Source organism: Serinus canaria, chromosome 4, assembly GCF_022539315.1.
Source record: "Serinus canaria isolate serCan28SL12 chromosome 4, serCan2020, whole genome shotgun sequence".
In the NCBI taxonomy this organism is placed as follows: domain Eukaryota; kingdom Metazoa; phylum Chordata; class Aves; order Passeriformes; family Fringillidae; genus Serinus; species Serinus canaria.
In genome coordinates this window covers 18,448,000-18,471,186 of record NC_066317.1, presented here as the reverse complement: position 1 = coordinate 18,471,186, position 23,187 = coordinate 18,448,000, and the positions used below count along the sequence as shown (strand labels likewise).

General features: G+C 44.3%; 1 protein-coding gene across 2 annotated transcripts in view; it reads left to right on the top strand.

Moving 5' to 3' along the window:
* Positions 1–21,655, top strand: part of GPRIN3 (GPRIN family member 3) — a 32,880-nt gene extending 11,225 nt beyond the window's left edge. For both annotated transcript variants that reach the window (XM_030239320.2, XM_050973951.1), the window contains exon 2: positions 12,945–21,655. In XM_030239320.2, the coding sequence (XP_030095180.2) occupies positions 13,037–15,412 (2,376 nt within the window). In that variant the 5' untranslated portion in view covers positions 12,945–13,036 and the 3' untranslated portion in view covers positions 15,413–21,655. The remainder of the gene's footprint in view (positions 1–12,944) is intronic.
* Positions 21,656–23,187: the final 1,532 nt, after the last annotated feature.

Sequence of the window (23,187 nt, the reverse complement as noted above, 5' to 3'; positions counted from 1 at the left end):
GGCCAAAGAATTTCTCTTATCACAGGGACCAACCAGCTTACTTTCCTCTGCACACCCTCCTTTTTTTTCCTGAAAGGGCAAGTCTCCCCTTCACCCCTTATCTCCCCCTGCCTTCTTACTCAGCAGCTGTAGAGGTATGTCAGCCTCATAAATGGAATCAAGTCACTGAATTCATATGGAAGAAGGCTGGTCTTCCCCAAAGATCAGCATTAACACTCTAGTTTTGTGGGAGAAACTTAGGACTAGGGCATGCTAATCTCAAAATTCAACAGCTGAGCCATTTCATCTAGTTGCTGCCCAGAAAGAAGTCCAGGGGCCTAATGAATGTTTAGGTGTTGCAGTTTCTCCCTTAAAATGAAGGCAAAGCTGCCACATGAGGGGAAAAGAACACATTTTCAGTCCTTCTGGAAAAGGAAAAGGGTGAGAGTTTTGAAGTGGTGATGGGGGATTTTTCAGCCCATCTGCAGTGCTAATCAGACATCTGTCTCTCTTGAGCCACCTCACATGGCAGTCTGCATTTGCAAAAATATTTTTCTCCTCTTGACTTGGAGTAAAACAAACCTAACAGTTTTCCTCTGGCTGCCCACACCCGTGGCTCAGGATTGTTAATAAATAGATGAGGAACCAGAGTGAAGAGAGCTGAGATAATGAAAATGAAGCTGCAGTAATTACCTGGACTGTGCTGACCAGCAGCTGAGCAGGGATGGAGGACAAGACTTCCCACCTTAGTGACAGCCAAGTTGATAAATTGCACTTAAGTTTCCCAGCTCTGTAGCCTGGCATTACTTGATCCTCTGACACAATCTGCTTCTGCCTGTGTCCACATACTAATTCCACTTGTTTATGGTCTGCTCTGAGTTCTCTTGCTCTGGCACACAGGTTTATAGGAGAGGTGCTTCAGAACAAAGTGCCAGCCTTGCTCTCTGCAAGAGAAGCAGCTCATCTGTAAGAAGATGAAAAGATTATTGAGTTGCTGGCTCTGTATCTCGTGGACTGCTGCCCTGTTTACACTGGATGTCCTATTCTCTCTTGTCATATGTTCATACCCCAACTGATCCCTTGCCCTGCCTGAGCTTTGTGAAGAGCAAGAGCAATAAGAGAGTTTTTTCCAGAAGTGCTTACCTCCTTGTATGAACGCTTATGAATCTGCAGTGGTTGTAAGTACTTTTCTTGGGTGGAGCAAGTACTTTTCCTGGGTCTGTAACATCCTTTGCTTATTCAGCTTTAAGGTGGTGGTTTTCTGGGGTGTGGTTTTTTTCCTTTGCAAATGCTAGCAGCATATTCTGTACACTTGTTTTGTTTTCTGCCTTTTGTTTAGCAGAGGTCTCTTTCCCTCTTTGTAGATTCAGGACTTGAATCTAGGAAGGGAAGGAACTCATTTGAATATTTTTTGGTAATGTTGCAGAGGGGAATCACTAAAGCCCGAATTGCTGGGTTCATGATTGCACAGCTTTTAGTAGTAGATGATGAGATGTAGAAGAAAGGTGCTCTGTACTTAAATTACTGGCATTAGACACTGGCTGCTGCACAGCCTTCTCTGTGATCTTCATCTGTGTTGGATTGTATTGAAGAGGCAGAAAAAGTAGAGGTTCCTACCTTTGCTCTGTATCTTCTCTGCTCAAAGTGATGAATGCTTAGTATCTCTATGCTCACATGTAGCATCCAGCAAAATGGCAGAGTATGTCAGAACCTTCTGGCATTTCTTGAATAAGAACAGGAATAAAAAGATTGTATTTTCGAAAATATTGAGCAGCTTTTAAATCCTAGTGGCTTTGCTGGTATTTCTGATTATTCAGCACTTTTGAGCATCTTTGATTTCAATGCCCAGCTCTAATCACCCAGATTAGGCTAGATGACTATCTTTGTTAGGATATATCAGATTTTATGTGTTTGTCTGTCTTCAGTCATGTAAGTATGCATAGTTTGTGGTAATTCAAATTGTATCCATAAAATTGTGGTCGGAAGGCTGCTGTGCATTCACAGCTGTCAGATGACTGGTTGAAGCATCTAGTACTTATCTTCAAGAAGATCCTGTGTGGAAATAAACCATCTTGTCTGGATTTTCATACTGGCTCTAAGGTTGCCATGTGTTTTCTCACTCTTTCAAGTATGCCTCTGTGCATGGGGCTTTGATGTTCAATGTGAGTCCAGTAATTAAACCCTAAGCCGTGAATGATCCTTTTTCACACCCTGCCAGCTTCCACTCCAGCTGACTTAGAAACAAGGACAAAGCTTTCCCATAGCCCTGCTCGCTCACAGCTGTGCTCTAGCAAGGTACAGCTTGACCTTAGATCACTTCTAAAATCTACAGGTTCAATATGCTGGCAGCTTGATCAAGGGCAGCTAAAACTGCTCCTAAGAGGAGTAAAAACCAGTGCAGCCTGATGGGAGGTGCTGGCCATTGGGTGATAAACTCAGAAATTGCTTGGGGGTGCCACATCTTTTTTTTTTTTTCCTCTCTTTTTTTTTTTTTTTTTTCCTTGAATGTGTGGGGTGTGATTTGCTTGCAGTGTGTAGTGTGAGAAGCTGGAAGGTGAGCTGGAGTGATAGCTGCCAGGTGAGTGCCAGTCACACTGCCCATGGGGATGTCTGCTTTGGGTTTGGCCAAGTGGTTGAGGCAGCCAGCTCCAGTAAACCTGAAACTCAGTTGAACTCAGATGTGATATAACTCCTTTGAGCTGTCATTTTAATTAATGCTAATCATTCTCATTAAGCAATCTGGCAATCATCCTGAGGCACAGTGATTCAAGGCAAAGTCAATGTTTTTTACCAGTGCCTTCATCACTGTATGCATTGCTTCAGTCACCTGAAAAATGTAAATGTGAACCCCCCTGTCCTAAATGCAGAATAAGGACAAGAGGTGTGCCCAGCAATAGGCTCAGTGTAAACCTTGAACTCTTGGAAGATGCCAGCCTTTGGCAGGAGTGGGGATGTCACTTTAGCCTGGTGTAAGCCTTGCAGTGTTCTAGGGTGTGGACTGGACCATAAGTGTGGTATGGATGTGGCTGTGCCATACTGCAGTGGGCAAAGCTTTGGCTTACAGCACCTTCTGTGTCTCTGTTTCCAGCCTGTTTTATTGAATTAGTCTCCAGATTTTGCACTGCTGCCTCTTAAGTATTGTCTGTCTTGAGGAAGTGGTCCTGGGCTTAGTTGGGTCCCAACACAGATGGGACTTCCCAGGTCAGATGCTAAATAAGGATTTGTTTTAAGAGCACTGAGATTTTTAGGAATTCAGGAGAAGAGAATGTAATTATTCTTAAGCCTGTGAAAATCATATTTGAATCACAGTATAAAATACTGCAGACAGTTGGATACCTTAGCCCCCCTTCTTGGGGCTAGAAGGATAGAAGCACATTGAATGTAGGGATAAAAATACATGTTTTGTATAAGCCATTGTTAGGAAACAATTCTAACAGAAGTGAGGATGGTTCCTGCAATTGTTAGCATAAGAGATTTTTACACCCCTGGGCTCCCTGCAAGGGCAACTTTAAAAAGTTGTTGCCATCAAACACCTGTGGGATAGACTGCAAATAATTGTTCCTAAAATAAGCCATCATACAGCACAGCTGTTGGTGTTTTTCTTTGCTGTTGTAGGAGGGTGGAGGTGTTGAGAGAATGACTTGGTGACTGAGTTGGCTGCTTCACCTGGAGGAAACATTGCAGTCTCTTTGCTCAAGCACATCTAAGTGCAGGATGAAGAAGACTTAAGAGCCTCTCTTTGTCCCAAAGAAGTCTCTGGCTACATAGTGAATTCCAGGACCCAAAGTTAGTGATGCAAGGTTTGGGAGTTGATTTTCAGCAATGCTGAGTTGGTATCTGTGCCAGAATTGCCTTTTGCTCAAGCCAAGAGCCAGAGCAGTCAGTTTCTCTCAATTTTACCTGATCAGCTCTGCCATAGTGGCAGTCCCTGTCGTCTGGGAGGTTACTCAGATGCATCTTTCAACACCAACTGTCAGCTCTGGATGGAGACCAAAGAAAACCTGCAGTGGTTTATGGTTGTAATATTTTACCCCCATTTTCCCATCTGGCATTGACCTTCCTTAGAGTCAGGTGACTGGAAGCCATCACCCACCTACAGTGCTTTGTATGCCATTAGGCTGTTCCATCATTTCTGGACATAAAGAACAGTGGTCTCGCTGGTTATCTGCAGTACATGACAAGTGTTGGTTCCCCCACATCCCACATACAGTTCTTCATGGGTTAAACAAATAATGAATGAGGTGCTGGTGTGCTCCAGTTCCATTAGGGTCAGGGTTCAACGCAGTAAAGCGTTATCACCTCAGGTGAAGAAAAATAAGAGGCTGAGATGGCAGCTTCTCATCTAATGGTCACAGTAAGGTCACATCATAAGCTTGAGTGACTGAGGTGAGCAGCTTAGAGCCCTTAGCTGGACACACAGGTTTGAGTCATTGCCCTCAGAAGAGCATTTACGGTCATTGTAAAGACACTGCAGAATTGCTCAGATTTTATCCCTGAACACGGAAGGCCTCCAACCTGCAGCCATTTGGTTTCCTGCAGAGCCTCAATACATCAGACAAAAAGTGGCCCAGCACATGGCACTTCCTCTCGTGGGTTTTTTGAGAAGGTGTTTAGCAGGAGGCAGTTTGCTAAGGAGATTATTTTGTTCTTTTTGCTGCTCTTACTGTCAATGACAGCCAGCAGCAGAGCAAAGTGACAACGTGAAAAAAACAGGAAGCAATTGCTGAGGTGGCAGCAGGAAGAAGGCAAGATATTTTTAACTGTAGGGGTTTTTTAAAAAAAAAAAACAAAAACAAAAAAAAAAAAAAACCACGGTGATAGCTGTTTCAGCTGCCAGCCTCTCTATTCACATGAGTTGAGTTTTGTGATAGCCAGGAGGTAAGAGCAGACATGGTGAGATCATCATCATGCCTTTCTTAGGTTAATCACACAGTACAGCACATTTCTGTTACAGTAATGACTGGGTAGGCACGGCATCCTTCTTCTCTAATTACATGCCTTTGGGAGTAGTTCTTTTCCGTTAGGATAACGCCTGTAAATGACAATGGATATGCCCCTTGCCAGGTGCCTGTTCTGTAAAGATCTATTCCCCTCTCTAATACTGAGCCCACCATCTTCATTAAAATAATATGATATATGAGGAGAACTTAATTTTTTCAGACTGTGCATGAGAGTCAAACGTTATAATTTTTGGGTTTTACCTTATGCAAAAGACATTGATCCTGCTGTCAGCTCTTCCAAGGCAGAATTTCTTTACTTGCAAAATTGGTTTTAAAATACAAAGTGCTGCTACAATACATTTCTCTGGGCTCTGATAATATAGTTATTCAGCAGCAAATCAGACCTGATTGTCTAGGGTGGTAACTGCTCCTGTGGATGCTTCGGCCACAGATGAATGTTTGTATGCAGTGCACTGGGGGGAATGCTCTTAAGGAAGTCCTAATGAAATTCAGGAAACTTCCTTTTGAGGGCCTGAAAGTATGTTAGAAGTATATAACAGCTTTTGTCCCTAGAAGCCACCCTTTCCAAGACACACCTACTCAGCAGTGGTTATGTTTTCCTGACCACGGAAATGTGATTTTTGTATTAGTCTAGCTTCCAGTGGATTGATGTCCGTGTCAACCACATCATCCTGGTTGTTGCAAGTTGTCTGGGCAACAAAGAAGAATTGCAAGAATTGCATGGGCAACAAGCCAACGTTATGCTTTCATCCCTAAAAATGATCACTCTGCTTTATGAAGTCATGTTGGCATCGTTGGGTAGGAAAAATATATCTGTTGTTGGTCACTGCTAAATTGCTCTCACAAAAAGCTCATGAAGGGCTTTTGGTTGTCAGCTGTTAACATTCAAGTGCACTCAGCTGCATAATATGCATTAATGAAGGGTTAGATTTCACCATGCTTTTATCAGAAAGATAGCAGCATAGGTAAGGGGCAAAATTCCCATTGGTTGTTAGAAATTCTATTGCTTTTGACACCAAATAGAAAAGTGGTGTTTAAGTGGTCCGTGTGACCCTCCTGTTCACATTCCTTGAAAACCACGCCTTGTTTTTACTCAATAGTAAGCTGAAATAAATAAAGTAAGCAGTGGCAGTGAGCTATGTGGAGTCAGCTGCCTGATGTGGACAGCAGGTTGCTGGTTTCCTCTCATGTCCATGTGTCAGGAGTGTGCCTGCAGACTTCCTCCTGAAACATGGCTTACCCTTCAAGTCAGGCTGCATTTCCTTAAAAATTACTTCCAGGGTCAGACCCTGGAGTAAGAAAAAACTCTTGATAAGTAAAGAGGATAAACATAAAAACATGCAATTAAACAAAAAAGGTGTATCCTCGTGGGTTTTCCCTGGTGTTGCCTCCCTTCCGGGGTGGCCTAGGATACCAGGAATACAGCTCTGGCTTATGCAACTGGTGCAGCTGGCTGCCAGTCGGTGTAGTTGTTGTTCGATTTAGCTGTTTTCATAAAGCCATTTATCCTCCCTTTCACCTTGGAGGAGAAAGACTGATGGGCTCTTTTGGGTGCTCAGCAGCAAGCCCAGTGTTCAGCAGGGGCTTTTGCATGCTTACATGCCTCAGGGAAGAACGCCTTTTTATTGTGTGCTGTAGCCCTGGGAGGAGGTGTGCAGGGACAGAGCCTCTCTTTGCACCCCTTGCTGCTGCCCAGGGGCCCTGCCTGCAGCAGGGAGCAAGCTTGGGAAGGTGAGCTGAGTGGGCAAGCAGAGGGGCAGGATGACCCGGGAGAAGAGCATGGAGGGGATGGACATTCAGGCTCTCATCCAACCCTACCATGGTTCCTTCCCATGTCACCCTGCTCTGATGATGTGTGAGGCTCTCTGGAGAGATTCTACAGGCTGCAGTTACATGAGGATCTGAGCTTCTCCTGGAAAAGGCTTTTAATCTGTGCAAAAGGGGTGAACTTGGAAGGCTCAAAACTTCAGCGGCAGCAGATGATACCACAGTTCTTAATTTTAACCAGGGTTTTCACTCTCCTTGCCAAATGTTGTCTTCTAGCAATCTTCTCCATACTGTGTTTCCTATCACTTCTAAATACTATTTTTTCTTGCTTTAAGGTGTTGGAGTGCAAGGCAAACCTGTTTTCTTTCTGGAAACATGGGAGAATTTTGCTAAACCATGTTGGACCTGTAAATCCATAACCACTTGATTCTTACTCCCACAGAAACAAAATGCTCTCACAGCACATAGCAGCCTGTTGCCTTTGGCCATGGCCAGAGGACAATGACATTTTCAGCAGGGGCAGCCCAGCTTTTGGGGTTGAGTTGCATTGTAGCACTGCTAACAATGCAGAGGCTCCTGCCAGGGCCCCATCAGCAGGTGCCAGAGCTGGATGTGGGGGTTGCTGCTTGTCTCCTGGCCAGGGCAAGATGGGTGCTGCCCACAGGGAACAGATGGGACACCAGCTGGAACATCCTGTCTTGGAGCAGAGCTGTTTTTCCTTTAGATGGACATCTTTCTAATTGTAGGGTGACTGCCAGCAGGACGGTAGAGCTGAATCATGGTTGATCACAACACAGTTTTTATTCTCTGTGCCTGCCCATTAAAAGCTGATTGCAGATATCCTCACACATCTGTCCCTGAGCAACTGCTGAGGTACCCATGTGTCCCTGGAAATGCTGGGGCAAGGTCCTGCTCAGGGCTCTTGGTAGGATGTATTTAAGATTTGCCAGAAGCTGAGAGACATGAAGGAAGGTGCAAAGCAGTTTGCTTTGCTTTGTATTAGTTCCAGAGGCCATTGTACCGTTTGTAGGACTGGTTTTACACCTTTTCTTCTCTGTAGGTTGTGGGCAGCAGGTTAAGCTGAGCTTTGTCCTTCCAAAGTGAAGTTCCCATGCTCTGCACTCTGCAGAGTTAACCTCTGTACCTGACAGAGAGATGCAAGATGGGAGGAGTCAACAACCAGAAAAATGTGGTTTTTTTCAGCATGTACAAATATGCTAGATAAGTCTTCAGTAGGTGTCAGGCTGATTGGCAGCCATCTCTTTATGGCTGAAAATGGTAGTGTACCTTGCCCTTGATTTTCACATGATTTTCCTCGGTTTACTACCATTACGAAGCAAGGACAAGCCCTGAGCCTCTGTTTTTGTGGTTGGACTTACTTCCCATTTGTGCCTCTGCCATTTCCATTTTTCATTGTGTCATGACCCCTTTCTGAGGGCTGTCCATGTGGCTCAGTTGGTAGTTCCAGCTGATTTGGTGTTGTGGTGTGCATACAATCACCCACTTTGCTCAATGTCTGCACAGAGGGTGCTGCAGCCCTGTGTGCTGAACGTGTCGCTTCTGCTGTCCTGCTCTCTGCCTCTCTCTGGCACGGGTTCCTGCTTTGTCTGCAGGTCTGACCTGCTATAACCTGTGCATTCCTGAGGTGTAGAAGGGGGACTGGGACTTGGAGCACCCTCTGCTTGAAATGCCAGCCCCATCTCTGGTGGGAATCACAGGCGTGCCAGGTGTCTGTGGGCATCCCCACCACCTCTTCCCTCCCTGTCATCACAGTGAATTGTTTCTTGTCAGCATCCCAAAACATACCTAAAGATGGAAGCTCTGCATCTTGTATCTTACCTTTTCAGGCAACCTCTTAGGTATTTTAATGAATGTGTCCTTGTTTTGTGCTGTCTTTTATTTGTAGTGCCAGTCTTTTTGATCCCCACAGAAAATTAGGAGAAAATGGCCCATAAAGCAAATTTTTCACAAAACCCAGGATAACAAACACCCTTTGACATTGAAAAGAGGGTAAAAAACCCCATTGACTGCAGAATTAGAAGGATGTTTGTATATTTCAAATTTTTAAAAGTATGGGGTTTTTGTGTTTAGTGGTCTGATATGAGTTCAAGTGAGCCATTGTCTTTTTCCTCAGATCAGAAAATGAGAACAGAGACTGAATTCCCACTTCAGCAGATGTTTATCTCTGTTCCTAACCGATGTGGCTATATAATGATTTTTTGTGATGATCTGAGAGATCTTGTAAGATTAGAGCTATTAAGAGCAAGTGTTCAGCTCTTCCATTTGCAGAGACAAGGTTGAAGAGAGGGCTCAAAGACTAGGGGACTCAAGGAATGGAAAGGTGATGAGAATCTGGAATTGGGAAAGGGGTGCTTGATTCCTTTGGGAGCTGCTTTTTAGTTGTTTTTATGGTTGAGGGTAGGTGGAGATGCTGGAAGTCTTATTTTACTTTAGCAGATTTTCAGATTTCTTCCAGAGGGAATGAAAGGCAGAATCTTATGTAGGAATTTCCTGAAAATTTATTGATTTGTATTATGAAACATGCAGACTTTCTGGCTTTGTTGAGTTTCTCATAAAAAGCAAGAGAAAAAAAAAAAAAACCAAACCTTCAGGTTGTTTTTTCAGTATTTTGGTGCTTTTCTTGCTGCCTTTCATAACCCAAATACCATTTATTTGGCCTGTGTGATATTTTGTTTTTACCTAACACTCCATATTATGAACCATTATACTGTTAACACTTGCAGTGTTGTTTTATATAATGGGGGTTGGTTATTACTGAAATAGATAGGAGTTTCTTTACATTGTCAGCATTGAGTTGCCTGGAAACTTCTTGGGGTTTAAGGGTTTCTGGACTTTTTAACAGCACATGAAAAAGACCTACTCAGTTATAAGAGTCTGTGAAGGTCTGCTGGCCACACAGGGACCCTCCCAGACCATTTAAGCCAAACATAGACTTTGCCAAAGTTAGAAACCTCTTGTTGCTAAAGGTCCGGAACTCTTTGTTGAGATGAGAATGACACAGTCAGGCAGGCTAATTTGTTTTGCAAGAATAAGGATAAAAACTCTGTTGGTGTAGCAAATCTGTTATTATTACTAAAAATTGATTTTGACCTTCGTAGAGATACTAATTTCACCTCCTGTTAAAAGAAAATTATGGATGATTGCTCCAGGTCTGGCATACAAAACTTGAAAAGCGATCTTGATTTGTTTTGACGTGTTTTTTGGCCTTCTACTGAGTTTTGTATTTCTGTTTTTCCTAAGTATTTGCTTGCAGGCAATGTTGTTTGTTTGTTTGTTTGAATCCTCACTATCTTGGCAGTTGAGTACCATTGCCCACAGGTCCCACCATTGCTCTTCATTCCTATATAACAGGACTCAAATAATAAAAATGAGACAATAATCGTAAATGAGATTCCAATAATACAAATGCCTTTCCAGTTCTGTAATCTGTAGGGCTTCCTTGCTGCTCTCTTTCACAGGACTTTGCTTTTTTTCTGTTTTTTTATTAATTCTTAAGTTAGAATATTTTCTTAACTTACCATGCTTATTTAGGCTACTTCAGTGTCTTTGGCTCCTGTCATTAGGAGGGTTTAGTGACAGTCTAGAAAATAATTCCCATGACTTTGACAAAAAAGTCTTTATAGAAACTTTATGCTCATAAACTAACTCATATGCAGAGTCATTCCAGGCAGAAGAATGATCCACCCTCCCAACCCATATGCAAGGGTTAAGCAAAATGTCTGGACTGTGCTCAGTTGTCCCACATCAGAGGACAGGTTCAGGTAGGTTTTCTGGGGGAAATTTCTTCTGTTGATGTTGTATATCAAGGACTGGTAGCAAAATCTCTTTTAATTACCATATGAGGCAGACATTCAACTGTGTGTTTCAGGTGATTCTAGTGAAGAGCCACTACACAGATAGGGAGAATTTATGCAGAATTCAGACCAGAACTATTCATTTCATTGAAAAATTAGGAATCACTTCCCTGTTGAGTGGGTATGAGTTAAAAGATAATGCTCCTGTATGCAGATTGCCTTGCCAGGTTTTGTATAGTGAAGAACCAAATAGATTTTCTCTGACATCTTTATTTATTCTGACTGCGTTTGCTGAGGAGTACCTCATCCTAAAAATGGGGATTGATCTTTGTTCCATTATTTGCTTACTTTTTCTTAAATAAACTTTGGATCCAAAAAAGAAGGAAAAAAGATATCTGACCTGCCCAGTTGTATGAACTGGTTTGGTTTGCAGAGATTTTTGGAAAAGGAAAGAAGAGAGTAACAGAATTTAGTCCAATGGATACCCAAAGCCATCTGTTCCTCTCCTTGCAGCCCTGAGATGTTTATAGCACAAGAGAGTGAACATGGAAACTCTGTCCTTCCTTCAGGACTATATTGGCTGTCCTTAAAGTGAGAACAAAATGAAGGCAAGACATGTGGACAGCCACAAACTTCCATTGGTTTGCAGCCTGGTTTACTTACTCAGTACTTCCCAGAAAGCTTGGCCATCCTTAGCCCTCCTGGAAAGCTGTGGTGGGGTCATGCTGGGATGCTGTGACAGAGTGCAGCTAAGGAACTTGGGATCCTTCAGGGGCAGGATTACAGTTTCTCAGGGCTGGCTTAACCCAGGAGCCTGTAGCTCTGTGGTTGGACAGAGCCCAAAGAGGCAGTATAAAAGTAATCAATTTTTAATACCTAGAAGACAGAAAGCTTAATGAATAAGTAATAAGTTGCAGCACTTTCCTTTTCTTAAAAAAAAAATGGACTGGCTGTATTTTTAAAAATTTTCCTTCATTGAGCATTTTTCTCCTGTTGCTCTTTCAAAGTATCCTTAGATGCTGAAGTTTGGGATTGATTTACAGAAACTAAGGAAGTCATACCACTGTCATCCAGGCTGAGAAAAGGAGAGTAGAGATTTTTCTGGAGAGAAGTTTTGTTGATTTTGCTAGTGGGTAGGGAGGGTCTGGAAGGCAGCTGAGTGACTGCACCACTGCTTCCAGCATCATCTCCCTAGTAATGTAGCAAGGAAGATCCTGCTGTGTGCCTGTAGGGACAGGGGCACACAAACAGGTACAGCAATGTTCTTGTCATCAGGTTAACAAAACTTGAGTGTCTCCCAGGTCTCATACCTGTGTTTTGCTGGCAGCATAAGCCAGTTAAAGCTTTTTAAACAAGCACAGATAGCCTGAAGCTTAAAAGAAGAGTAGGGTGGGATTTTATCACTGGCCACCACCACTCTGCTGACATGGATCCCATCCTTGATCTCTAGCAGTATCCAGGCTCAGCCCTTTGGAAAGCCAGCAAACACATTGGGAGATCACCTCCAGTTTGAAGGGATGGTTTCTCTGCAGTCCTGGCATGATTCCAACCTGGATTACTCTGTTCTACCTGTTTAAAATCCCTCCTCCACATTTCCCTGGTATGGCATGAACTCCTCCTGTTCTGCAGTGCTGCGATGTTCCCCTTTCAATTTCATACCACTTACCTCTAAGTTGATTTCTAGGTCATCTGTACCCCATTTGTTAATCAAGCTGGCTTCCTTGTAATTACTTCAGAGGATCTCAATGTGACAGCAGTAAGTATGTGCACAGCCCTGGTGTGCAGTACCTCCTCTTGGTTTCTATCTGCATCACCCAGCAGGTTGTGATCCCTCTGTGCTCCTTTTACCAGTGAGGTTTCGGTTCATCCACATTAGTCTGAATTTACCTGTTGCCTCCTGTGACCCTGTCCTTGTTGGTAGTGGAGCCAGGAAGGCTGTCCTTGAGAGGAGGAGGGAACTGGTGCTCACTGAAGATGTGGAATCTACTCAAACCTAGGGATCTGTTCTTCACATTGGCATTTCCTTCCACAGGTGGCTTGCTAGAGAATATGATCACAGGGATTTTATTTTGTGACTGTAACTTCCATGCAAAGTCTGTACCTCTTCTTCGATTTCATATTTCTTTTTTCCCCTTTCTCTTGGCATGTGAATGTTTTCATTAATGTATCAACAGCACAGGAGCTATTGTCCTAGTATTGTTCCTAGTATTGTTCCTAGTATTGTTCCTAGTATTGTTTTCTCCATCCCAACATGAGAATTGGGAGGTCCTTGAAATCTGTGTCTTTTTTGTTCAGGCAGAATTGGGTGCTTCACTTCCCCCCCTGCCTGCAAGTATTTCTCCTCACACTGTAAAATCAATCAGTTATGGGTACTTTTTCTTGAATCTGACTGCTGCTAACACTGTGTTTGTTTCATTAACAGATTAGCTTCACAGGAAACCTGTCGTCGACAGCCTGCCCAGCGAGAAAACTCCAAGGAGAAGCTGAGGACAAACAACATCTTGAAGACAGTCCATGGGGACTGTACCAGATCCTCTGAGATCTGCCAAGCTTTCCCTGGTCTCAACTTCTGCAGAGGAGGAGCACCTGGGAGACCTGCAGCCTGCTAAGCACCAGCCCCAAGCCCCCGGTGGTGGGAGGGCCAGCAATGGTTTCCCGTGCGCACCGTCCAGCTCAGCTGGGGTTTGCTTCTGCGACCTGACCTGCACAGGGGCTGCCAGCACGCAGAGGTGTGAGCAGTGCCACACAGATGGAGACAGCCAGCAGGAAGCCTTTTCTCCCAGGCTGGCCAGCACAACTGCAGAGGGGCATCCTGCAGATGTAAAGCCTGCTGGTTGTTCCCAGCTAGCGGGCATCCAGGCACCGGCAGTGCCAGCCCTTGCTGCCGCAGGAGCCCTCTCGGTGGGGCAGGGGCCAGAGATGATGCCAGCCCCCCAGAGCTCCCGGCAGTTTGTGCAAGGCAGCCAGGCCAAAACAAGCTCCCTGACCCAGATAGATGACTCTGCCTTGAAACCTCAAGGAACTGATGATCAGCCGGCGGTCAAAGTGCTAAATTATTCTTCCCCGGGTGATCCTGTTGGGGTTAATCAATTCTGTCATACTTCTCAGGCAAACCTTCTGCAAGGAGGGGAAAAAGACAGGGAGGCAGAGAAAAATGGTTCTGCTGTGTGTCAGTCAGCCTTGGCAGCAGGGCAAACCGAAGCTGACCTGGGGAGAGACTCACAGACCAGCCTGGAGGCAAAAGACCGGTCTGCTGGGACTGCAGACACGCCGCATTTGCATCCCCCAGATAAAACTGAAGTGGTGCAGAGCAGCGAGGCACCAGCCCAGTCTGGCCACGGGAGTCCCCATCCTGTACATAACCTGGGCCCCACGCCTGGGAGTCCCATCCCCACCCAGCTCTCCAAATTCAGAGAGACAGGTACAATGACAGCTCAGCCAGAGAGCAGCCCTTTTACTCAGGAAGCTGTAAGCAGGACATGGCGGGATGCTGAGGTTCAGGCCGTGGCTACTGTGGAGAGCAAATCAGCTTCCACCAGTCCCAGCATCTTTGCTGCCTTCTTAAAAGGGAATCCTTCTCCAGAGGAGAAGGAAGAACTGCACATAATTTACCAAGGAAGTATGGGGCTGAGCCAGGCTGTGCTTACTGACAGTTTATCCTCACAACAAAAATCTCCATGTTCTCCTGGTATCGCATCAAAATCTACTGTGGTGGCTGTGACTGCTTCAGCCCAAACCCAGCCTGGGGTCCCATCTGATGTGGCATCTCCAGTATCGGCAGATAACACGAAACCTGTTCTCCCCTGCTCCCCTGCAGCTGTTACCTCTCAAGGAACATCTGTGGGTAATGCTGAAATGAGCAGTGCAGCCCGTGATATCAAGGATGTTGCTCAGCTGTCAAAGGATGCTCCAGTCCCACCAAAGCCCATCCCAGCTGAGCAGCTTGGAGTTGACTCCAGTAATCAAACTCCACCACAGTCTGGGACTGGTGCTGGTGAGCCAAGCACCACTTGCACTGATGCTGTCCCAGGAACCCAGAACAATGTGCAAGATCTCATCCCTCGTGCAGGAAGCAGCCAGTCACCTTTACTCTCTGGCAAGGACAGTGAAGCCAAGCAGAAGGAGGTCCTGGGCAGCTCTGAGCAAAAGCCTGTGCAAAGCAAGGGTGGCAGTCAAGGGCAGGCCAGTCCAAATCAATCTGTGGTAAAACCAAAGGAAGACTTGGTGGTGCTTGATCCTAAAGGAGGGCTGAAGGTTAGCAGCCAGGCTGCTGCTGTCCGTGCAAAGGTGTGCCCACAGGATGCAGGTGAAAAGGAGAGCAGAGGCCACGGAGACAGCAGCCAGTCTCAGATGGCTGGTGGCCAGAACCTGCAGGCAGGACTGACACCTGAGCTGAGTGTGAGTCCTGCAAGTCTTGCCCCTCCCGTGGCAGCATCGGCAGCTCCCCAGCAACAGGGCTTGCGGGCCAGGCAGTCCGGACACGATCTCCACACTGCAGCAATTCCTGCTTCCTCTCAGGCTGTGCCAAACCTGGGGGAGAACAAAAAGCATTCCACCCCAGCCATGGAGGCCAAAGTACAGGTGAAGCAGTCCAAACACGTCAGGGATGTTGTTTGGGATGAGCAAGGTATGACGTGGGAGGTTTATGGTGCTTCCCTCGATCCAGAATCCCTGGGAATCGCCATCCAGAACCACTTACAGAGACAAATACGGGAACACGAGAAACTGATCCGGGCCCAGAACAGTCAGACCCGGAAATCCATTTCCTCAGATACATCCTCAAATAAAAAACTAAAAGGGAGGCAGCACAACGTGTTCCAGTCCATGCTGCAGAATTTTAGGCGTCCTAATTGCTGCGTCCGACCTGCTCCTTCTTCTGTGTTAGACTGACATGGTTTACAGGGGTGCCTAAATACCTGTGGTGGTGGAGAGAATCCCTTCCCTCAAGTCCTGCTGTTTGGTTGTGTAATTGGGGTTGTGATGCAACAGTGGAAAATTATTTCCCTTTGTTTTCTGACTAGCCACATGCTCCATCCTGCCATTATTATTGTCACAGCTGGTGTATTTCCACGTTATGCCCTAACCTTGACTGCTGTCAGATGAAAAGTTAGGCACTTAGCAAAAGCACAAATTTCAATTGCCACCTTGCTGCAGGGAGAGCAGCACCTTCTGATAAAGCAGGAAGCAGAGGGATTGTCAGAATTATGGGAATTTATTTATGTGCATAATGAGGTCTTACTCAAAGGGGTGGACTGAGGGAAGCTGAGGGAGGTGGAATTAAGGTTCAACAGCTGTAAAGACCTAACAGAAGACAACTTTCCTGGTTTGTAAGTTACCTGTGCTGAGGCAAGTCCATGAACAGGCTGTGGACATTGATCACTGAGCAGCCTCACTTTGTTGGTACTGTGGGCCACCGGTCTCTGTGAGCCCCAGGGAGCCCGCTCTTCCCCTCCTGTTGAAACGCAGGACCAGGCAAAGAATGAGGATCAAGACTGAAGGATTCTCTCTTTGGGAGAAGCTAAGTCAGTGGGATGTTGATGGCCAGAAGGGGAGGTGAGAGAGATGCTTTTTGTCCCCTGCAGTGGCCACTGTTCAGGTGTGAGCGTCGAGGCACTGGAGAGCGCGTCGGTAGATGGACCTGCACCCAGCAGGATGGTGCCCACCCTTTCTCTGGTACTCCTGCCAAGGCTTTAAAAAGCAGGGAGCTGTTCTGCCTCCTCAGGTGGGGTGGGCAGCCCCAGCTCCCAGCCTCCTGTGGCACTGAGCACCTCTGTTCTAAGTCACCCTTTAAAGTGATGTGGATCTTTCTTCTTTCTCCAGAGATGCACAGTAATGTTTTCCCATAGCAGCAGGCTTTCCAGTTCATTGGAGTCCATGAGCCTCTATGTCTAGTGTGTTACACTGATGATTTTTTCCCCTTTTAAGTCCTTAGCCAACTCTACTGGTTTTTCATTTTTTTGGTGCTTTTCTTGCTGCCTTTCAAAACCCAAATACGGATTATTTAGCCTATGTGTTATTTTGTTTTACCTAACACGCTATATTATGAACCATTATACTGTTAACTTGAAAAATTTGCAGCAGTACTGAAATCTTGAGACAATCTTTGCTGTATTTCTGAACTTAGCTATAGAAACTGCTAATAAAAGGTAGCTTAGTGACTGTTTCTCCAGAAGTATGATATACAATAATGTCTCAAATATATGTTGGTCTCATTTCTCAATAATATTTTTCAACTTGGGAAATGTGTTTCCCAGTAGCTTTGTATTTTGTCCACTAGAGTTCATTATGGGAGGCTGGGGAACTCCTGCAGTTTGTAGAAAATTTAGTTATCAATCCTGCAAGGCACTGATGATTTGGATGTTGTAATCCTGCAGAGTACTAGAGTTAAATAGGAGATACTTTTAGTCCATTAAAGATTTTTCATGAATCATGATGATAATTTATTTCTGTCTCTAGTACTACACACCTGACTTACTCTGTAGATCTTACTCTTACAATTTACTCTAAGTCTTACAGGTTTACACTGTGTAAATGAGTATTAGTATATTTTTTCTTTTTTTTTCTTTTTTGTGAAGTGAACCGAAGTGGTCCCCAGTTATTTAGGAGGCCAGACTTCTTGAGTATATCAACTGCCAAACCTTCATAGTAGCTCTTTGGGGGCAATTTTTCCCCAGCAGAAAAGTAAAATACTGTAAGATACAACATTTTAACCCAGTGCAATGAAAAGTGTTGTCCCTAAACATAGTACTGAATTGACTCCTAGTTTTCCTCAGATATATACCAGGGGGCTTTATGTCATGTCCTTGTTCAATTTCTGTATGTTATTTCAAGTCCTCTCCTACTTGTGGTGCTGAGTTTTTAATTCTGAAACACCACATTAGAGAGCGTCTTCCCACCTCTGCCTACCAGGAGGAAAATTTCCAACCTTTTTTCTGTTAGTACTGCTGTTTCCCACCCCCTTCCTAGCAGTGTCTGAGATGTGAGTTTCATGTGAACTTCTGTGTGGGATTAATATTGACAGTATCATTAGGTCAGGTTAGTCAACAAGTTCAGTGTCTCTTCCCACATTGTGTCTGTGTCAGCCCTGACAAGGTTCCCCAAGCTGCCTACAGTTCTTGCTGTGTCCTGTCCAGGTCCAAGGCTCTGTGCTGCTCCTTTAGCCTCCCTTCTGCCCCTTCCCTTGCTAGCTGCTGCCCAGCCTGTCTTCCTGTGAAGCCGTGTCCCTTGGCTCAGCTCGCTCCCCTTGCTTTAGCTGTGAGCCAGCTTATTCTGAACTGTCCCTTTACAAATAAGCTCAGTCTGAATATGCAAATGGATTGTCCTAATTTTTTTTTCTTCCAGAGGAGAATAAACAGCTATCACTCATTCACTGATTCCCATGAATTTTATCCTTTAGCATCAGCTCTGCATAATATTTCTAGGATATGGGTATGGGGTGCTTTATTGAGACCAAACTGGGCTTGGCAATGAATGAGCAGCATGCTGGGGCAGCGTTGGACTTACTGCTTCTTTGGAAGGAATGAGAGATTGCCTCTGGTTCCTTGCAGCTTCTTTCAGCTGTGAGTCTGGTAGCTGGTCCACCCTCCCTTCCCACACCAAATGACCTTTCTTCCAGGAAAATTTCACCGGTGCATTCATACTGCCAAGCACTGATGGACAAGTTCCTGAGTGGATGCACCTGGGCATAACTGAAACAAAATGTAGTGCTCAGCCTGTCTTCTGGGCAAATAGGAGTGCAAAGATGCAAATTGTCCATGGCACTGTCTGGTGGCTGCAGAAGTCCCGCAGACATGTGTTGGAAGCCAAGCAATAAAGTGCCAAAAGCCAACACATAAAAATGAGTTGATAAGCACCAGCACATCTCATGGAAAATATTTTAGGTTTTGACTGTGCCTTGCTAGGGCAGACTTTAGGCAACCTGCTAGTTTGACACTGGTGATAAGTGCTTTCTCCTGTGTACGGTGTCTAGATGACAATGTGAATCCTCACTGACTACACATCTTTCACCAACAGCAGAACAACCACGTTGGGGGTAGCAATTAGCAAATATTTTGCATTTGAGAGTGCTTGTAGCAGCCAAGAAAGGCTGTTCTTGGTGTCATGTCAGTCTCAAAAATGAAAATGCACTTGGAGTAGCAGTATGGCAGAGAGTGGGTGGAGATGATCCATGTGCCACCATCCCATTCTTTTTCTCTGCCCAGTGACTCAGAATCACATTGCATTAGTTGCATGGGCAACAACCAAGGAAATACATTTGGGCTAATAAAGAGAGCGTTCAGAACAGAAAATACTTTGTCATTGCCAAGAGCAAATCTATATTAAAAAAAAAAAAAATCATCAAACCTGTGTTTCAGCCTGCCTAGCCAGCTGAAATAGCTCTTAAATTTTTAATTTTTTTTTTCCCAATATGAGGGATTTTGGCAAACAAGCTCTGTGTCAGGAAACCCTTCCCTGTCAGTTGCATCTTATAGAAAGGCCAATGTAGCAAGAACCTTAAATAAAAGCAGTGAATAAGAATGGAAGATTTACTTCTAGATTCACTTAGAGGGCTTTCCATAGATGCCCCCTAGATCCAAAGATGAGAATAAGCACGTTTCAGTGTTGCCACTATAATGCCAATATATTGCCAATATAATTCAATAATAATTGAAGAAATATCTCATTGCAGGCAATTTGCAATATAGTCCTGGATTTCATGTGAGGCTGTGATATCCGTGTGCACTTGGTTGGGATCTGCCAGCTTTGTGTTGTTTGGGCACAAGTGCTGAAGTTCTGCCTCATTTCTGCTGACTTGGTTTGGAAAAGAGTGGGGAAAGAGCTGAAGGGACAAGTAGGGCCATATCTGTCTTCTCCATTTCAGGAGAAGAAAACATTCTTTTGAATACAGAAGAAGAAACTGCTGAGAAACATGGGGAGGGAAGGACTAAACCAGAAGTAAAATAAAGCTGGTGTAGGTGCTTCACGAGGAATTCCCATTCTTATATCTGTTCTGCCCACTTTTTTTCTGACCTCATGTCTTTTTCTATTTGCTGGCGTCCCATGTCTTTTAGGAAAATGAATATTTCCAAAGGCTGTATATTTTGCTAGTATTTACAGATATATCCAAATAGGATTCAACAAAACCCCTAAGCAGTCAACCTGTTTGTTACTGCCACTAAAACATAAGAGCTTGTAAAATGCACCGTTTGAAGAAGTATATTGAAGGGATTCAAAAAACTGAATAAATGCTCTAAAGATAGCACTAGCTTTTCTCTTAAGTTTCATTACTGTGTTGAAGTGTTAAAGTTGGAGATGGAAATCCAAATGACAATCAGTGTTGATGAGGAATTCAAATTGGCTGCCACTGGTTTTCAATTTGGAAACTTCATGGAATGTGCCATACCAGTGTTTCATTAGTTAGCTCAGTATATGCGAGGTTTGTATGAAAGTACAAATTTTATTAACTTATTAGCTCCATTATCTTGTTGTGTGTCTATCTTTCCACACCTTGTAAAAATTAACACAAAATGCTGCCACAACAGAGTAACTTTTGCACACAGCTTGTGGGAGTGGCTGCCCTGAATGACAGACAACCGATTGTCAGACTCTGTGGGCTTAGGAAATTAAGGGCTGTGGTCTGAGGGAAACTCTTCCCTCCTTTTCCCTAACTCCCTGTTTCTGTAACCAGTCTCTGCTGGTTTATTTTTTGGTGTCTCTGATGCATGTATGAGTGGTCAGTATTTTCAGTTGTCCCAAAGACATGAAGGTAGATCCTTACCCAAATACTGCACACTACGAAATATCTCTGGTGCCACTGGATGCTGGGGTGTGACCTGAAGGCCAAATCCTGTAACTTGAACTGGCTTCAATATTCTTTTAGGGGCCTAAATTATCCCCCTTGAGTCACTGTAGATGTTTAAAAGAAAGACTGAAGTATTACAGCTGAATTGAGCCAAACTGGGTTTTTTTTAACGCTGAGATATATTGTTTTTTCTGCTTTGTGTTTTTCTGAGTAGCTCTTCCTTCCTAGAGTTTATAGTGTGGATTTTGCATCAAATCCCAGCAAAGAAGATTTTGCAAAGTGAAACCTACTTTTCATAATTTAGGCTTCTTTAAAGAAAAGTGATGTTATTACTTAACCAAATCACACAGAGAGGAAATATTTTTTCCTCTAGGAAAACTTCTGATGTAGGTAAGTTTATGTGTGTGTCCTTGTTTAAAAGGCAAGTACATGTGTGCAGGTCTCATGCATCACTCATGCTCTAATATGATTTTTCCCCTTTGCCCTCCTGATTGAATGCTGGAGGCTTAGCATTTTCCACAACCTTGAGGCAAGTTTAAATCCTTCTCCTTCTCAGGTCTCTAAAAAACAGACTGTGGGTGATAGGAAGCATCTGATCTCCTTAGGAACAGAATCACATCAACTAATCCCCATTTGAAATATGAGACCTTAAGTTTTTGTTAGCTTTCTGCTAAGATTGACACTCCTTGGAGTAGAAATGGATGACAAATCTGCCTGCAAAGTCTCCAGCAGCTGTCTGCTGCAGAATACAAGTTGCTCAGATACTTCTCAGCAGCTTCTGCTGGAGGGTCCTCATGACACTTCCCTTAGCTCAGTTCACAATCAATAGTTTCAAGTACATCAGAAGCAAGTTTAGACACTGCCCTGAGGAATTTCCATAAAATGGAAGAGAACCATTTTTGTGTTTGTGGCACATAAAAGCACTGAGTCTGAGTTGTGAAGTAAAGGTCTCAGTGACACTGAACAGTATTGGGGATTTCTGCCCAGAATTAAAGGTAGGGAGTGTATCTGAACTTTTAATTTCAAAAACTTGTGGCCATGAGTCAGCCAGCATCAGAAGAAAACCAACTTGGAGGCTTCTAACAACAACTAATATTATTGTGGCTTTATTAATTTTATAGTTACACGATGATTGAATGTGATGTACTGTACAAAATAAAGCTAGTCTTAGGCTACCAGGTGTACCATGGCATTCATTTGAGACATACCAACAAAAGTTTGCATGTGAAAAGTCTTGAAGTGATACTAAAGCAATGTTACTCACCTGACTGAGTCCCTTAGGAATTTAATGTTTTGCTGTTTCACATCTGGTTTCCATGCTGAGTACAATAAAATGAGCACTGTCTTAATTATTCTGGGTCTCTGTTTGTAGGCTGACATGGGAAAAGGAAGACTTTTAAGGGTGAACATTCTGCCAGAATTTGTGGGTGTGTGTAGGTCAGAGCAGCTATGAAGGGATTCAGGCCTGAGATCTGGCACCTTGCAAAGCTCAGCGCGGTGGTGAAAGCTTCCATGTGCTGTTCCTGCCAGAGGAGAGACCTGTCTGCTTCCTTCTGTGTGAGTGCAGTGCCTTTGCACAGCTGCTGATGGGCACAGGCTCTTCTGCACCAGCTGCTGCTGCCCCTTTGGCACCAATTCACTCAGCCTTTCAGCAGCCCCCTGCCACAGAACCACACGTTACTCAGCCAGCACAGCCCGCCCTGAGCCCAGGTGGAAAAGGCAGCATTTTAACCCTGCAGTGTCACTGCTGTGGCAGATGGTCACCACCACCCACCAGCTGCCTGCACACCACACACAAAGCCAAGAGCATCAGCATCACAGTAACTATTTTCCAGCCCAAAAAAGGGAAGTTTTGTCTCATAGTCCAAAAGATCATAAGACAACAGATCATGGCAGTGTTTTGACTCACACATATGGGATATCCATGTACCTAGATATGGTATATCTATGTACCTATCTTCTAGAAGGCATGAAGACCCCACCTTGGCACACACTTTTCTATGATGAGAGGACAGAAGCAAAACAGACTGAGATAATGCAGTTCCATGGTGCCTCTGCTACCAGTGATGTTCTGTCTGCTCACCCTAAGCTGGAGTCTTTTCCCAAAAATAGTTGTTTGTGTTTCTTTATTTGTGCCTTGTAGTTGTCAGGGTGCTTCAACAATTTGCCCAGTCCTTTGGGCAATTGCAGAAGGTATTTTATGAATGAGCTTTGCTGGATTCCTTCTCATATGGTTAAGGTTTCTGCATGCCAGTGCCTGCCAAACATTAGTCTCCAAGCTGCCAGAGTGGGGTCCTTCCCTGTGGCAGCTTGGTTCATTCAGTCTGTGCTGCATTTTTCAAGGTCTCTTAGTAGGCAGGAAAGCTGAGGTCTCCTTTTTGTACTTCATTCTTGTAGCCTTGCTGCAGTAAGGAAAAAGCCTAAAGATCCCTCACCCTGAGGGCATTGACCCAGCAGAAAAAGGACAAGTGCAGAAAATAAGCTATCAAACCATCCTATCAAACCAGTGATGACCAGTGCACATTTTCTGGCTGATGCAGACTTTGTCATGTAACATGGCAGTCTCAGGGAAATGGTGCCTTCAAAAACAGAGAATAAGTCTGGCTTCTTGTTCAAACACCAACTGATTTACTGAGGATGTGAGCTTTCCAAACAGCCTCGCTACATCCTGGGGTATCTGCTAGAGAAACCACATTCCCATTCCTTTATGGCTTCAAATGCCATCAAAATCACTGTGTGACAGGTGTTTCCACTCAATAGGCAGGATTGTGAGGGAAAAGAAAATTTCCTCAGCAAATTTCAAATTACTTGCTCCTATGAGAACCATAAAATGACTAGTTTGGCTAGCCAATGTTTTTTAAAACGTAGGCACTTAAATCTGCAA